The 16,780-nt window shown below is 43.5% G+C and overlaps 1 protein-coding gene across 1 annotated transcript in view; it reads right to left on the bottom strand.

Moving 5' to 3' along the window:
- nek11 (NIMA-related kinase 11) overlaps positions 1 to 16,780 on the bottom strand; it is a 302,567-nt gene that overhangs the window by 218,757 nt on the left and 67,030 nt on the right. The window contains exon 3 of the mRNA XM_039737379.1: positions 1,029 to 1,194. Within this exon, the coding sequence (XP_039593313.1) occupies positions 1,029 to 1,194 (166 nt within the window). The remainder of the gene's footprint in view (positions 1 to 1,028; positions 1,195 to 16,780) is intronic.

Here is a 16,780-nt window from a genome sequence, read left to right as displayed (position 1 = left end):
TAAAGTTTCTACGAGGTCTTTTTTGTGTCTCACCAGGATTTTAGGCGAGATTTCCTCCTCTATGGTGCATTTTTGGAAGCCCTTTTGAGACTTGCATGCACCATGGAGCTTCATAATTATTGAAAAGCATTTCTGTGATATTTAACTTTTATTTTATAATGCTTCTAGGAGGTTCTTTTTGTGTCTCGCTGGGGTTTTAGGTGGGATTTCCCCCTCTAATGTGCATTGTGATATTAAGCTTTTATTTTATAATGGTTCTACGAGGTCCTTTTTGTGTCTCGCCTCTCACCGTGGTTTTAGGTGGGATTTCCCCCTCTTATGTGCATTTTTGGAAGCCCTTTTGGGACTTGAGTGCACCATGCAGCTTCATTATTATTGAAGAGCATTTTTTGTGATATTAAATTTTTAGTTTTTTAAAGGCTGTACAAGGTCCTTTTTGTGTCTCACTGGGATTTTAGGCGGGATTTCCCCCTGTAATATGCATTTTTGAAAGCCCTTTTGGGACTTCCATGCTTTCCCAGTTGAAAACACCTGACACTGACTAATCACATATGGAACATTTCTGACTACAGGACGTCAACAGAAAATTTTTTTTGGTGCCAGCTACCTTATCCATGATAGGATTGTTCCTCCCCATTGGCTTATTAGGAGGTCATGACATGTCATTTTCTAACCAACTTACTCCAGACCAGAGAGTCATGGAAAGGGCAGGAGCGCATCCCAGGTAGCATAGGGTACAAGACAGGAACAAACGTTAGATAAGGGAACCAGTGATTTGCAGGTCAAACACACACACGGGTCAATTTAGTATCACCAGTTCACTTAACATGCATGTCTTTGGACAGTAAGAGGAAACCAGAGCACAGTAGAAACCAACACAGACACAGGGAGAACATGCAAACTCCACGACAGGAGCACCCAAAATGGGAACTCTGCTCTCCTTACTGCACCACCAAGATGCACCCTGTAGAAGATCGTCCCTCTTATTTTTAAATACGATTCCCTAATGTGTTATCCCCGAGATATACCTCACAGTACTCCGTTATGATGCAAAACTTGTCCTGTTCGAGGAAACTGGAGTAGAACTTGACAATATTTGGATGTTGTAATTGGGACAGTAGCTGTGCCTCCTGATGAGCCTGAACTGTATCATTGGGTCCAAGATTTCCAACAGAGATTTCCTTCAGTACTTTTCTGTGAGAATAAAAAATAAAATAAATAAAATTACTACGATAAGAAAAAGTATTAAGAAAATTCCTCAGTAATGAACAGTGTGAACGGAACCCGGGCACAGACAGGCAGACATGTTTTTTTCCACCACCACACGTTTAATTACAATTATTTACAAGTTCAGAGTGCACCACAAACCCCCAAAGTCCTGGCCACACAATGCCTTCTTCCACACTCTCTTCTCCTGCTTAGTCCTTCTTCCACCCACCTCTGGCGGCCCCTTTTATTATCACCCGGATGTGCTCCAGGTGGGTTCCAGCAATCTTCCACGGACACACCCCCGTGTGGCGGAAGTGTCGGCTGCATCCCCAGAAGCACTCCGGGTGTCCCTGCTCCTCTTCCCCCCAGCACTTGCTGGTGTGGCGGAAGTGCTGAGGTCCAGGGCTCCAAAGGCACGGGAGCGCCCCTTGGCGGTGACCACGGGCCCCTACAGGGTGGAGCTTCAAAGCTCTGTACCCGTGGCCCCCAAAGGAACCAGGGCGGCCGCCCCCAGATGGTCTGGGGAAGGCGCAAGCCCTCCTCCGGTCCTCCTGGGCGTCCCGGCCGGGTCTCCACCCCAGCCACCTCTGACAACAGTAAACAGCAAATGAATTAAATACATATTTCATTCGAGTACTCATAGAGGAAGAAATGAATGCAACGCCTCAGAAAGAAGTCCCAACGAGCTCCACAATTACAGATTTAAAAAAGAGGAGTCACATGTGTGTCAGCCTCTCAATATGATGAAAAGTAGAAACCCCAAGGCCTGATGGGATTGCACCATGAGAGATGAGAGAAAGGAGTGATCTATTGTATCACTATTGGTCACAATAGGGAGAGAGAGAGAGAGAGGTTAGGAGCACACGCTGATACAGAGCATTGCAAATCCAAAAAAAGGCCATGTGCTCCGTGTTTCCTCTCTCAGGTGGGTGTTAGCATATTATAATCTCTTCGACCAATAGCGTGAGTGTTCCACATTTGACTCATACAACTGACATTATAAAATACCAGAAATTACACGGTATTATACGGTCCTGACTTATCTGCGAGTATATACGGTGGCTAAACAATCGAGCCTGATTGCTTGCATGGTCTTCTCTTGTCTGTCAAATTTCTTATGTTCTTATTTCTTATTTGTCCAGCTTGACGGTCCCCTGTATGTCATGGAAAATCCTATTTTATTTATAAAAAAATCAAAAAGGCTCCAGCAGAAGTAATGATGAAAAAGAAGAATTGCAGAGTTCATTACAGTCCGACTTGCCTTATCAGGTTCTGATTTGATGCCCAGTCCTTTGCAGGCTCATCCCAGAATGCCAATATTTCACTGTGGTCACGTTAGACCGCATTGGTGCTTGTCGTCCATGTTTCAATGTGAGCACAATGTGTTGGAGTTAGCTTTGAAAGGCGCTATATCAGTAAACCTTGCCTTTCGGTTCTCGTTCTTTTCCATTTCAGGGTGTTCTATAAATTCCATTTCAGTTAAGTCAGACCGATGACAGTCCACCAAAAGATAAATAATGATTTGCACCGCAGAAACCTCAAAAGCCTGCGCTTGAAAATCTGCTCAGACAAACTGTGGAACCCATCTGTAAGGCTTGAAGTTATAATTTCAGGTTAATTCCAGCTGTCACAAGCCATTATTGGAGTTTGCTTTCCTTCCGGCACAGAGACAGAGAAAACAATTCCACCTCTCGGTGCCAATTCCAGCCTTTGAGGGCTGCTTTCATCAGCAGTGATGGGAAGTGAAAGTGGAATGGAAATCAAATATTGATGGGAAATGTTTTATGCTCCTCCACTTAGGCCTACAAGAATGCGGCCACTGTGAAGCAATGGTGCTGATGTCATGCAGATTATTGGCCATAACCACCTGAAATTCATATCGGAATTTGGGGAAATCGCTGAGGGCCGACCTGGTGTGTGCAGAGTGGCTGAGTGGACGAGGACTTGGACTACCAATTCGAATCCATTACTCTGCCTAAACATATAAAATTGTATAACTATGTAAAATGACAAAAAGAACACTGATCAACAGTTGGGTACCACTTTGATATCCCGTATGACAGGTTTTATGTGCAAATAAACACTCAATTACTTGTGGAGATATCTTTACAGACACAGATCCAACCAGATCTGAAGTAGGTAACTGGTTTTCCGGGTTATGAAGGAAGATGGTAGGAAAGGGGCGGGTCCAGGAGGACAGGCACTGGAGATGACATCAGTGAGGGAGGAGCTGTCAATCATCCTGTCTGCAGAGACCGAAGGAGAGAAAGAATCAGAAAACAGTGCCAACCTCTGGCTCGGCGGTTAACTACATTCACTAGAGTTGTAAAGCTGCCTCCCATGCATGCACATGTAACTATATAGAGTTGCAGGCTCTATCAAGGTGTGTAATAACCCACCAAGGCGAGAGGGGAAGCTGCCACTAACACAAACATCTCCTTCTTTCCCCACAGTGCAGAGAAGGCGCCCATCTAAGGCATTTAGTTCTGCCCTTTCTGGTCCCACCACCATAAACCTCCAGGCATCCCAGACAGAGGTGTCACTTTTGGCCAGAGCAACCCACGAGATGGAGCTCCACTAAGAATGATGAAAGCTCCATTCTTCCCGTATTTTGATTTCCCATTAAAGAGATGCACATCAACAAGAGCAATGTCATTTCTTGTCAGCAGACGAATAAAAGGTTGGTATTCCAAAACTTCTTGCTGCAGCCTAGAGTTGTCATTCCCCCACCCGGCCACAGGTGGCGTAGTCGGCAGGATTCAAGGCTGGAACTATGGCAGACCCAGCCAACCTTGTGGAACTGGTCAAGCTGCTGGTTGACCAAGAGACTATATATATATATATATATATATATATATATATATATATATATATATATATATATCCGAATTCCAGCAGGGCCTCATGGACTATTTAGTTTTTATGCACAGCCCTGCTGGATACCTTGGGGACCACTGACAGCCGCTGTCGGGAGGCCCGTGGACTCATATATGCCCTATAACCCGGAAGTGTGTCATAATCCCGTGACAGGAAGAAACAACGTGCTTCCGGGGTAAAGATAAGGACTATTTACCCTGACCCGGAAGGAATAAGGACTTGTGGACTGTTGGGCAGGAACACCTCCGGGTCAAGGAGTATAAAGGACTGTGGGAACTCCCAGACGGCGAGCTGAGCTGGGTGGTAGGAGGGAAACGCGTCTGGGAGTTGGAGGATAGGTCATTATTATTGTATTGTGGTTAATGAATAGTGTGGAGTGGAGGGTGCTTAATGCACATTATTATAATAAAAATAATTATTGTAGCACTTTTACCTGGTGTTTGATGTGATACCTGAGGGTTCAAGGGAGCGATAGCGCCCCCTACTGCTACACGATATATACACTCACCTAAAGGATTATTAGGTACCCCATACTAATACGGTGTTTGACCCCCTTTCGCCTTCAGAACTGCCTTAATTCTACGTGGCATTGATTCAACAAGGTGCTGAAGGCATTCTTTACAAATGTTGGCCCATATGGATAGGATAGCATCTTGCACTTGATGGAGATTTGTGGGATGCACATCCAGGGCACGAAGCTCCCGTTTCACCACATCCCAAAGATGCTCTATTGGGTTGAGATCTGGTGACTGTGGGGGCCATTTTAGTACAGTGAACTCATTGTCATGTTCAAGAAACCAATTTGAAATGATTCGAGCTTTGTGACATGGTGCATTATCCTGCTGGAAGTAGCCATCAGAGGATGGGTACATGGTGGTCATGAAGGGATGGCCATGGTCAGAAACAATGCTCAGGTAGCTCGTGGCATTTAAAAACGATGCCCAATTGGCACTAAGGGGCCTAAAGTGTGCCAAGAAAACATCCCCCACACCATTACACCACCACCACCACCAGCCTGCACAGTGGTAACAAGACATGATGGATCCATGTTCTCATTCTGTTTACGCCAAATTCTGACTCTACCATTTGAATGTCTCAACAGAAATCGAGACTCATCAGACCAGGCAACATTTTTCCAGTCTTCAACTGTCCAATTTTGGTGAGCTCGTTCAAATTGTAGCCTCTTTTTCCTATTTGTAGTGGAGATGAGTGGTACCCGGTGGGGTCTTCTGCTGTTGTAGCCCATCCGCCTCAAGGTTGTGCGTGTTGTGGCTTCATAAATGCTTTGCTGCATACCTCGGTTGTAACGAGTGGTTATTTCAGTCAAAGTTGCTCTTCTATCAGCTTGAATCAGTCGGCCCATTCATTCTCCTCTGACCTCTAGCATCAACAAGGCATTTTCGCCCACAGGACTGCCGCATACTGGATGTTTTTCCCTTTTCACACCATTCTTTGTAAACCCTAGAAATGGTTGTGCGTGAAAATCCTAGTAACTGAGCAGATTGTGAAATACTCAGACCGGCCCGTCTGGCACCAACAACCATGCCACGCTCCAAATTGCTTAAATCCCCTTTCTTTGTCATTCTGACATTCAGTTTGGAGTTCAGGAGATTGTCTTGACCAGGACCACACCCCTAAATGCACAACTGCCATGTGATTGGTTGATTAGATAATTACATTAATGAGAAATTGAACAGGTCTTCCTAATAATCCTTTAGGTGAGTGTGTGTGTGTATATATATATATATATATATATATATATATATATATATATATATATATATATTAGGGCTTAGGAATTGATTAAAAATGATTCACATTTAACATTAAAACATGCAATCGTAAAATAAATACATAAATCATGAAGTAAATAAACACAAAATGAATGTAGAATGAAGAACATTTTAAAAATGTAATGCCATGGTTTAAACTTAAACAATAACCTGAAGCCTGACCTTTTAACAAAATGATATTTGAACAAGTACAACCTGATTTCCTAAAAGCCAAGTTGAAAAATAGGCAATAAGAAAATGAGGCCAATGTATTAATTCTCAAATTGGCACAGCATACGAGACACAAGACGAGTCAAAATACAACTAAATGATCAAAACGAGTGGATGCACCGCTAAAGACTGGCTTCATTGAAATAAGCATCTCTTAAATGGGCATACATTAAAACTTGTGTTAAAACTCTGCAAATACTCTCATCACCATCGGCGACTTTATAATTATACTCGAAACAAGAATTTTTCAACTGGTTTGCAGTGAAGGTTCAAGAAGGCAGGTGGACACCCTTAAGGAATTGGATACATAAGAGCCTTGCAGAAGATAAGAGGGAGAAATGAAAGAAAGGGACACATCATATGACTCAGGAAGATAATTGGGAACACAGGAAGAGTGAACGTGACTTATAGCCGCGACTACTACTTTGCGATGCTCTTATCGCGGCCATAACAGCGGGAAGGTGAATCTTCTGAAAGTACGGCTGTGGATCCTTCATTGTTAAATAAACATGCCTGTCATCAGGCTTAACTCCCATTCAGTGTGTGTGTGTGTGCGCGCTTTGGTCTTTCCATCTCAGAGCTTGTTACAGAAGTCCATAGTGGTTCTGCTGCAGCTTTATAACACACTGGTGAGGCGTAATCTGGAGTCCTTGTGCAGTTTTGGTCTGAATCAGGAGCTACCAAAACCCCTAAAAATGAACTTGCAGAAAACTGTTAAGAAAGCAACAAATAATTTCAAGACGTAACACCTTCCTAACAGAATGAGTTTCAGTTCTTTGTCTGCTTTCACAGCTGCAGGTTGATCAAGGTTGAAATGCCACGTCTCTAGTTGCTTTGTTTACGGCCCTAGTTATTTGATTAAAACAGATTCGGCTTGTTTGTCTGTGTGCTCATTGTGCTCCGTTTTATTTTGGAGAGCTAGGAAACGGAGTTCTTCTCTGAGTTAATTCAATCAGAGGTGAGGGAGAGAGAAGAGTCCCAATAGTGATAGTCATACCTGAGTGAAGTCTCAAGCTAGTGGACGATAATTCCATGAACTTTATAGTGGTAAATTTTGAAAAATGAAAGAACAGACCAAAGAGAGTTACAGAAGAAGTGTGGATCTACAGGAGAAGAATCTGTGCATTTCATCAAAGGGCATGTATGCTTTAAGGTGAGGTGTCCCTGACAGCTTCTCTCATGATACGTGTGGTCACTAGGGGGTGCTGCAGCTCCCCAAACTCCATATAGACCACAGACTTAGACACAAGTTGCCAATGAATAAGGATTTTATTGTGTGAAACTCTTATAGAGAAGAGTTTCCCACACCACCACCATAATTACAATCATAATGCACAACAGCACTCTCTGTCATTGTCTTCCCCACTCATCCTCATCTGCTCCTCCACAATTTTTGTCCTCCTTCTCCCCACTCTGACTCCCAGGCTAAAGTGGGGCTGCTGCATTTATGTTACACCCGGTGTCCCAAAACTGTGGCTTGGAAGCACTTCCATGTTCCATAGTAGGGATCACCCATCCCCTCAGTGCCCCCTGGCAGCATCCATGGAACCCAACAAACTCCAATTCTCCAGATGCCTTATGGGAATCCATGGTGATGCCACAATCCAGGGGTGCTGCTATCTAGTGTTCCAGGGGAGACAATGTCTTGAACAAATTGTCACCCCCTGTCCTTCCCAGCAGGCCTAGGCTCCCAGTACAGCTCCGGCCATGCTGTCAGTCCCCACGTGGCATCCCCCACATAGGTCATTTGGCAATGTGGAGAGAGCAAACAGGGTCATTTGCTTTTATTGTGTGATAAAACATTACCCTTCATGAATAGGATGCCAAGTATAATAACATCATCGTCACGAGACACCATAGAGGCTAAGCAGCCCATTTCATCGGCCTTTTATGGAAAGATTTTAAAGACCCCGGGAACCAGACATTTGTGCTTTGAGTGAAACTATGAAACTTGGGCAAAACCCACCAGCAGAAGTGCAAACTCTGAAGGCAGGTCCTCGGATTTGTGAGGAAGCAGGCCGAACTGGCATTGTGAGCTGGCACTGTGAAAAGAAGAGGTGAGTAAATTGAATTTTATAGCAGTAAATCAAACAAGAGGGCTCACTTAACCTTTGGAGTAGAGGAGGAGATCAATATGTTTCAAATGTTACAGCATGACTGAGATCAAATGCCAATGGTAGCTCTGTGGGCAGCTGAGGGGAACGGGGATGTGCTTTTTTTTTTTTCAGCAGCTCTCCTTTTCTACGTAAAATACTGCAATTATTTAAAATTATTCAGCGTAAGAGCCGGACTGCATGGACTGTGCATCCCAAATGGTTTTGGGAATGACTGCCTGCCCGACCGGGACGGTGTAATCAAAGGAGCCCAAGATTGGAGACACAACCCGGGTGGGATGGTCCTCAGTTTCTGTCCCAGTTGGGATAATCAAATAATTGAAGAACACCGGATAAGTGGACCTATTGACCCTCAGTATGAAAGGTGGCACTGTTCCCCTGGCTAGAACTCAGGATGGACAACCGCAGAACTGCCTGAGTACTGTAGTTTGAAAGGAAAATCCTGTCAGGGTCCTTGGGCAGCACAGGAGGTGCATTGTGAAGAATGAACATCACTATTTTAAAAAGTATGACTGAGAAGGGCTTCTAGCAAGCAATGCAATGACACCAGAAGGGCTCCGGAGTTTGACATAAAAGCTGCTCTGCTATAACCAAGGGAGGAGAATCAAGAGGCAGAGAGCAGACATTCAGGTGGAGAAGACAAAAAAGGGGGCTTCATTAATGACAAATACAGTGTTGGATTGTTAAAGAAAGCCTGTGAATGTGAAATATACAGTATATATTTGTCCCTAAACTGTCTTTAGGGTTTCAGTGGCACCCAGTTGTGGTCACATCAGTTAACAGTCATCTTCTAAGGCTGGGTTTCTTAAACATTTTCTCGTCGCAACCCAATCATGCCCTTTTAAATTGTCTTTGAGATCCGTTCCTTAATAATCATAATAATAATGTTTTATTTATTTAGCACCTTTCTTATTGTCAATGGTGATGGACAGGCTGACAGACGAGATCAAACAGGAGTCCCCATGGACTGTGATGTTTGCTGATGACATTGTGATCTGTAGTGAGAGTAGGGAGCAGGTGAGGAGACCCTGGAGAAGTGAAGATATGAGAGGAGAGGAATGAAGGTCAGTAGTGTGAATGAGAAGGAGGATACAGGAATGGTGAGGATGTGGGGAGTACAGTTGGCAAAGGTGGAGGAGTTTAAATACTTAGGAGTGTGGAGGAGAGGTGAAGAAGAGAGTGCAGGCAGAGTGGAGTGGGTGGAGAAGAGTGTCAGGAGTGATTTGTGACAGACGGGTATCAGCAAGAGTGACAGGGAAGGTCTACAGGACGGTAGTGAGACCAGCTGTGTTATATGGGCTGGAGACGGTGGCACAGGAGGCAGAGCTGGAGGTGGCAGAGTTAAAAATGTTAAGATTTGCATTGGGTGTGACAAGGATGGACAGGATTAGAAATGAGGACCTTAGAGGGTCAGCTCAGGTTGGACAGTTGGGAGACAAAGTCAGAGGGGCAAGATGGCTTTGGTTTGGACATCTGTAGAGGAGAGATGCTGGGTATACTGGGAGAAGGATGCTAAGAATAGAGCTGCCAGGTCAGAGTAAAAGAGGAAGGCCTAAGAGAAGGTTTATGGATGTGGTGAGAGAGGACATGGGTGTAACAGGACAAGATGGAGAGGACAGAAAGATATGGGAGAGGAGGATCCGCTGTGGCAACCCCTAACAGGAGCAGCCGAAAGAAGAAGAAGACGACTTAAAAGAAGAACATAGACTTATCTTGCTCAATTGGAATAATCCTAACTCTCCTATTCTAAGTCAGTGGGTAACTGATGTTCTATATTATCTGAAACCGGAAAAAATCAAATTGTCACTTAGAGGATCTGTAGAAAACTTTTTTCAAAACCTGGCAGGATCTCATCAATAACATTTTAGAATAAGCTCTTAAATTGAGGAAGCAGGTTCTCTCTCCTCTTTTACTCCATTTATCTCTATTAATTTATGATTTTATTTATTCATTTGTCTTTGCTAGCATAAAGTCTTACACTGCTGGCTTAGCTCTCTTTCTCTTTGTTGATTTGTTTCGAAACTTTGTTTCTTTTTGTGAAACTTGAGTTATGTGTATGGAATATGATTTGATTTTAATAAATTCAATAAAATTAAAAAAGAAGAAGAAGATCACAAAGACTGAGAGGGAGAGAATTCCAAATTTTAGGGGCCATCACACTGAAAGCTCTGCCGCCCATAGTTACTAACCTGTATTTAGGTACGGTGAGTACCATGTTTTTCACTCCATAAGACGCACCTTTTTTTCCTCAAAAGAAGGGTGGAAGTGTCCGTGCGTCTTATGGAGCGAATACTGCGTCACAGACCGTGATGTGTATTACGTGACAAAAGACGACATCCGGGGTAGAGGGCGACAATCAGCAGTTAATGGCGACAAAACTCACCGTTACGTCACAGGCATTCCCTCTCTGCTTGGAGGAATGGTAGACTCACTGACTCGGCATCTAATCCGTGCGTGTGCGTGAGTTACAAAATGTAAACAAAGGCAAGATGGCATCGACATCTCACGAGGGAGCGAAGCGAGTGCAGAAAACAAAACACTCAGCAGACGATTCCTTGCGCATTATCGCCGAGTCGTATATTTTGTTGAGTGTGATCAGGAGATCGCGCAAGACAGTGACGAACTGGCATCAGCTGATCGTACACCAGCCGATGCCACCCCAGCTGAGTACAGCCGACGCACCTACGGCAAGGTTCGCGTGGGAGGAATACCCAGACATTGATCCGTGGGAGCCAAACAGGCTACCGGACTTCACAAGACGCCATGGCTTGCTGTTGGACACGACAGATAACCAGCGGCTGGACTACTTCAGGCTGCTTTTCCCGGACGGCGCTTTTCAGCTACTGCCAGATGAGACAAACAGGTATGCAGAGCAATTTCTTGAATCACGGGCTGCGCTTGCACTGCATTCTCATTTTTCAAAGTAGAAATCCACACCAAAAGACAAGATGAAGGGTTGTGTGGCATTACAAATAGAGATGGGACTGGACTGGTGATATAACTTCAGGGAGCATTGGTCCAAATGTGCTTTGGACAGGTTATGCCGCGTGGTGATAGGTACGTGCTGCTGCAAAATGATTGTGAGCAACTGAGCGTCATAAATTCTGACACTAGCGATGAGGAGATCTTGAAGATTCCAGTAAACTGGAAGAGTGCTTGAACCTTAAAGTCTCTCCTCATTTATTAATGACAGTGATGATGGTTCGTAATACCGCTGTTGACTTTACATGGTTGAAATACAGTGGTGTGAAAAACTATTTGCCCCCTTCCTGATTTCTTATTCTTTTGCATGTTTGTCACACAAAATGTTTCTGATCATCAAACACATTTAACCATTAGTCAAATATAACACAAGTAAACACAAAATGCAGTTTTTAAATGATGGTTCTTATTATTTAGGGAGAAAAAAATCCAAACCTACATGGCCCTGTGTGAAAAAGTAATTGCCCCCTGAACCTAATAACTGGTTGGGCCACCCTTAGCAGCAATAACTGCAATCAAGCGTTTGCGATAACTTGCAATGAGTCTCTTACAGCGCTCTGGAGGAATTTTGGCCCACTCATCCATCTTTGCAGAATTGTTGTAATTCAGCTTTATTTGAGGGTTTTCTAGCATGAAGCGCCTTTTGATGGTCATGCCATAGCATCTCAATTGGATTCAGGTCAGGACTTTGACTAGGCCACTCCAAAGTCTTCATTTTGTTTTTCTTCAGCCATTCAGAGGTGGATTTGCTGGTGTGTTTTGGGTCATTGTCCTGTTGCAGCACCCAAGATCGCTTCAGCTTGAGTTGACGAACAGATGGCCGGACATTCTCCTTCAGGATTTTTTGGTAGACAGTAGAATTCATGGTTCCATCTATCACAGCAAGCCTTCCAGGTCCTGAAGCAGCAAAACAACCCCAGACCATCACACTACCACCACCATATTTTACTGTTGGTATGATGTTCTTTTCTGAAATGCTGTGTTCCTTTTACGCCAGATGTAACGGGACATTTGCCTTCCAAAAGTTCAACTTTTGTCTCATCAGTCCACAAGGTATTTTCCCAAAAGTCTTGGCAATCATTGAGATGTTTCTTAGCAAAATTGAGACGAGCCCTAATGTTCTTTTGCTTAACAGTGGTTTGCGTCTTGGAAATCTGCCATGCAGGCCGTTTTTGCCCAGTCTCTTTCTTATGGTGGAGTCGTGAACACTGACCTTAATTGAGGCAAGTGAGGCCTGCAGTTCTTTAGACGTTGTCCTGGGGTCTTTTGTGACCTCTCGGATGAGTCGCCTCTGCGCTCTTGGGGTCATTTTGGTCGGCCGGCCACTCCTGTGAAGGTTCACCACTGTTCCATGTTTTTGCCATTTGTGGATAATGGCTCTCACTGTGGTTCACTGGAGTCCCAAAGCTTTAGAAATGGCTTTATAACCTTTACCAGACTGATAGATCTCAATGACTTCTGTTCTCATTTGTTCCTGAATTTCTTTGGATCTTGGCATGATGTCTAGCTTTTGAGGTTCTTTTGGTCTACTTCTCTGTGTCAGGCAGCTCCTATTGAAGTGATTTCTTGATTGAAACAGGTGTGGCAGTAATCAGGAAATTGAACTCAGGTGTGATACACCACAGTCAGGTGATTTTTGAACAAGGGGGCAATTACTTTTTCACACAGGGCCATGTAGGTTTGGATTTTTTCTCCCTAAATAATAAAAACCATCATTTAAAAACTGCATTTTGTGTTTACTTGTGTTATATTTGACTAATGGTTAAATGTGTTTGATGATCAGAAACATTTTGTGTGACAAACATGCAAAAGAATAAGAAATCAGGAAGGGGGCAAATAGTTTTTCACACCACTGTATTATTCTGCTATATTTTATTAAATATATTAGCACACCGTTTGGTTCAGAATATTTTTTTTCTTGTTTTCCTCTTAAGTCTTAAGGAGCGAAAAATACGGAAAGTGAGCGTCCGATGATCTCAATGTACGGACAGCAGTGTAAGGAAGCAGCAGCTCTGACAGATAATGAGGGGCTAACCCATGAAGGGCTTTACAGGTAAGAAGAATAATTTGATATTTGATTCTTCAAAAACTGGTAACCAATCACAGAGAATCACAGAGGACAGGAGTGATGTGAGCAGATTTTTTAGTGTGTGTAAGTAAACAAGCAGCAGAATTCTGAACATATTGTAATCTATTGATATATTTAGTCGGGAGGCCATAAAACAAAGCATTGCAATCGTCCAGACGGGTAGTGATGAAAGTGTGAAGGAGTGTCTCAGTATCTTTCACACTGAGGAAAGAATGCAGATGAGCAATGTTACAAAGATGAAAAAAGGCCGTCTGTACTACTGAGCTAATGTGTGACTGAAAAGTAAGGAGCGCATCAAAGATGACACCCAAATTACGGGCTGATGCGGAGGGTTCAACCAGGATCCCATCGACATCAATCCTTGTTGAATGCCCCTGTGAATTTCAGAGTTCGGGATAGGTGTTACCCTTTGGAGAACTGTGGACAATCATCAACAGTGGAGGATGGACCCCCTTGGAAAACCATAGACGATCAGAGGGGGGTAATCAACAGGGATTGTCGGAGCAACGTCGATTGCTTAACCAACACAGAGTAACCCAATTCCCAAACCATCCATGACCCACTACCACTAAATACACTGGTAACTTGCATCCCAGCAGTAGCAACCTGTGACCTATTTTGGGCTGCATACCATAGTACAAGAAACCCTGCTGTGCGGTGTACACGTTACAAAATTCAATTAAAGATGAAAGTAAAACAATAAACTGGGAGTGCATAGGAGTCTGGTTCGGTGGTAACTGGGCGACAGTCAACTCGGCAAAAGATAACTCGGCGAAACGACAACTCGGCGAAACGACAACTCGGCAAAAGATAACCTGGCGAAAGACAATTCCGCGAAGAAACAACTTAACGACATACAGCTCGGCAACATCCTTTACCAGTTAGGTAATAGTTAAATTCAAAGAGATTATTTATTTATATTTCTATGACAACATTATTTAAAATGTTGAAAATAAATTTAGATAATTGATGAACGAACTCTATCTTATATTATCTTCTGCAACCAAAATTGCTAATCCTTTATATAAATTGTATTGATTGTAATCATATGATAACGTTATTTAGAATACAAAAGGTGTCCAGTGAGTACAGCTTAAGGAATATCTTTACTCTCAACGTATTGGGACTCTCAGAAAGTAGGCGATTAGGTGGATTTTCCAGTGCCCTAGATTGTCATTTAAATAACTTCTTTGAATTTAACTATTACCTATCTGGTAAAGGATGTTGCTGAATTGTTGTTTTGCCGAATTGTCTTTCGCCCAGTTGTCTGTCACTCAGTTGCTCCTGAATGTAGGAGTCCAAGGATGAAATCAGTGTCCATACAGAAATTGCAGAGAGCTAAAGAACCATAACTGAGCTTTTACAACTTGAGTGCAAAATAAAGAATAGCAATAGAAGGAAGCTTTTATAGGAAAAGGGACCAGCAGATGAAGTGTAGTCAAAAATCAAATTAAATTAATACATCTGCACCAAAACACTAAATTTAGAAGAAGATCAAAAACCAGAAACACTAAATTAAATCCGACTAGAAGGTTTGAGAGTATCTGTAATCTTGGACAAGCAGGAAGTGCATAATGCCGAGCCTAATACTGTCGACATGCTTTGAGAACCCTGCTCATCCCCACATAGCAAACAAACCAACACACAAGATGGCGGCAAGTGACAAGTGATGAGCAGTGCCTGGTTGTCTCCACACATACCGCTTAGAATTAAGGCCAAAAAGTTCTATCTTGGTCTCATCAGACCAGAGAATCTTATTTCTCACCATCTCAGAGTCCTTCAGGTGTCTTTTAGCAAACTCCATGCGGGCTGTCATGTGTCTTGCCTCTCCTCAGTGTGTGGAGACAACCAGGCACTGCTCATCACTTGTCCAATACAGTCCCCACAGTGAAGCATGGCGGTGGCAGCATCATGCTGTGGGGGTGTTTTTCAGCTGCAGGGACAGGACGACTGGTTGCAAACATGAATGTGGCCAAGTACAGGGATATCCTGGACAAAAACCTTCTCCAGAGTGCTAAGGACCTCAGACTGGGCCGAAGGTTTACCTTCCAACAAGACAATGACCCCAAGCACACAGCTAAAATAACGAAGGAGTGACTTCACAACAACTATGTGACTGTTCTTGAATGGCCCAGCCAGAGCCCTGACTTAAACCCAATTGAGCATCTCTGGAGAGACCTAAAAATGGCTGTCCACCAATGTTTACCATCCAACCTGACAGAACTGGAGAGGATCTGCAAGGAGGAATGGCAGAGGATCCCCAAATCCAGGTGTGAAAAACCTCTTGCAATTTTCCCAAGAAGACTCCTGGCTGTATGAGCTCAAAAGGGGGCTTCTACTAAATATTGAGCAAAGGGTCTGAATACTTAGGACCATGTGAGATTTCAGTTTTTCTTTTTTAATAAATCTGCAACAATTTCAAAAATCCTTTTTTTTTGTCTGTCAATATGGGGTGCTGTGTGTACATTAATGAGGAAAAAAATTAATTTAAATGATTTTAGCAAATGGCTGCAATATAACAAAGAGTGAAAAATTGAAGGGGGTCTGAATACTTTCCGTACCCTACTGTAGATATAAATCACCAGGAGATCAAACAAAGTCAAAAGAGTCTGAAAGAGCGATTGGGAAAGGCTTTGGGTGAGGACGCGACCTCCTGGAGGACCTTTTGACGCATTTGTGTTGTCTCGTGACCTCCGAGGACACGCCCCCTAGCAACAAGTGAATTTACTGTAACAACAGGCGTTCCAAAATGGAAGTGACCATAAAAAGCAAAAACAGTGAACACAATGCTCCGGTAAGTTGAGTGCTCCCTCTTCAAGGATGAGAATAAATGGTATCGGATTCATAAAATTATTACCAATCAAAATGAAGTGACTTGAAAAAAACTCAGCTATTGTGTCACAGTCAGGGTTCGTCCCCTGGCTGGAGTTCAGATTCAGGTTTTGTGTTCATTTTTGATTCTTGTTTTATATTGATTATCATTCTCCTTGTTTGGTTTTGTTTATGTGCTGTCCCACACGTGCACATGGGAAGCAGCTAAAGGACCTAAATGAGAGTAATTCCACGCCAGACCAGGGGGTGGCGGAGTGCGCTAACCTTTTTTCTCACTTTCCTGCAGACCGCTCACGGGAAATTCCGCCTGGCCCTGATGATGTCACTTCTGGTTCCAGCCCTTCTGATGACGTCACTTCCATTACAGAACCCATGGACAAAGAGCCTTCCGGTCACGCCTGGGTCCGAGCCTAAAGAAGAGGGCCCTTCCACTTCCGCCGTCGATGACTTCACTTCCCTTTCTGGCCTTTAAAGCCGCCATATTCTACAAAACTTATCGGGTCTGTTTTGGACTCGGTTCTGAGCACATCAGTGCTAACAATTTACCCTTTTTGCAGCCAGGGAATATTATACGGGCAGCAAACCTTTTTATGACTCATGCGTCTGATTATTGTGACAGTTATATACGTTGCCTTTGTTATGTTCTGTGTGTTTTGTGGTTGGTCGCCATAAGA

Source organism: Polypterus senegalus, chromosome 15 (assembly GCF_016835505.1).
Source record: "Polypterus senegalus isolate Bchr_013 chromosome 15, ASM1683550v1, whole genome shotgun sequence".
In the NCBI taxonomy this organism is placed as follows: domain Eukaryota; kingdom Metazoa; phylum Chordata; class Cladistia; order Polypteriformes; family Polypteridae; genus Polypterus; species Polypterus senegalus.
The sequence above is the reverse complement of the archived record's forward strand: the minus strand, read 5'-3'. Positions and strand labels throughout refer to the sequence as shown.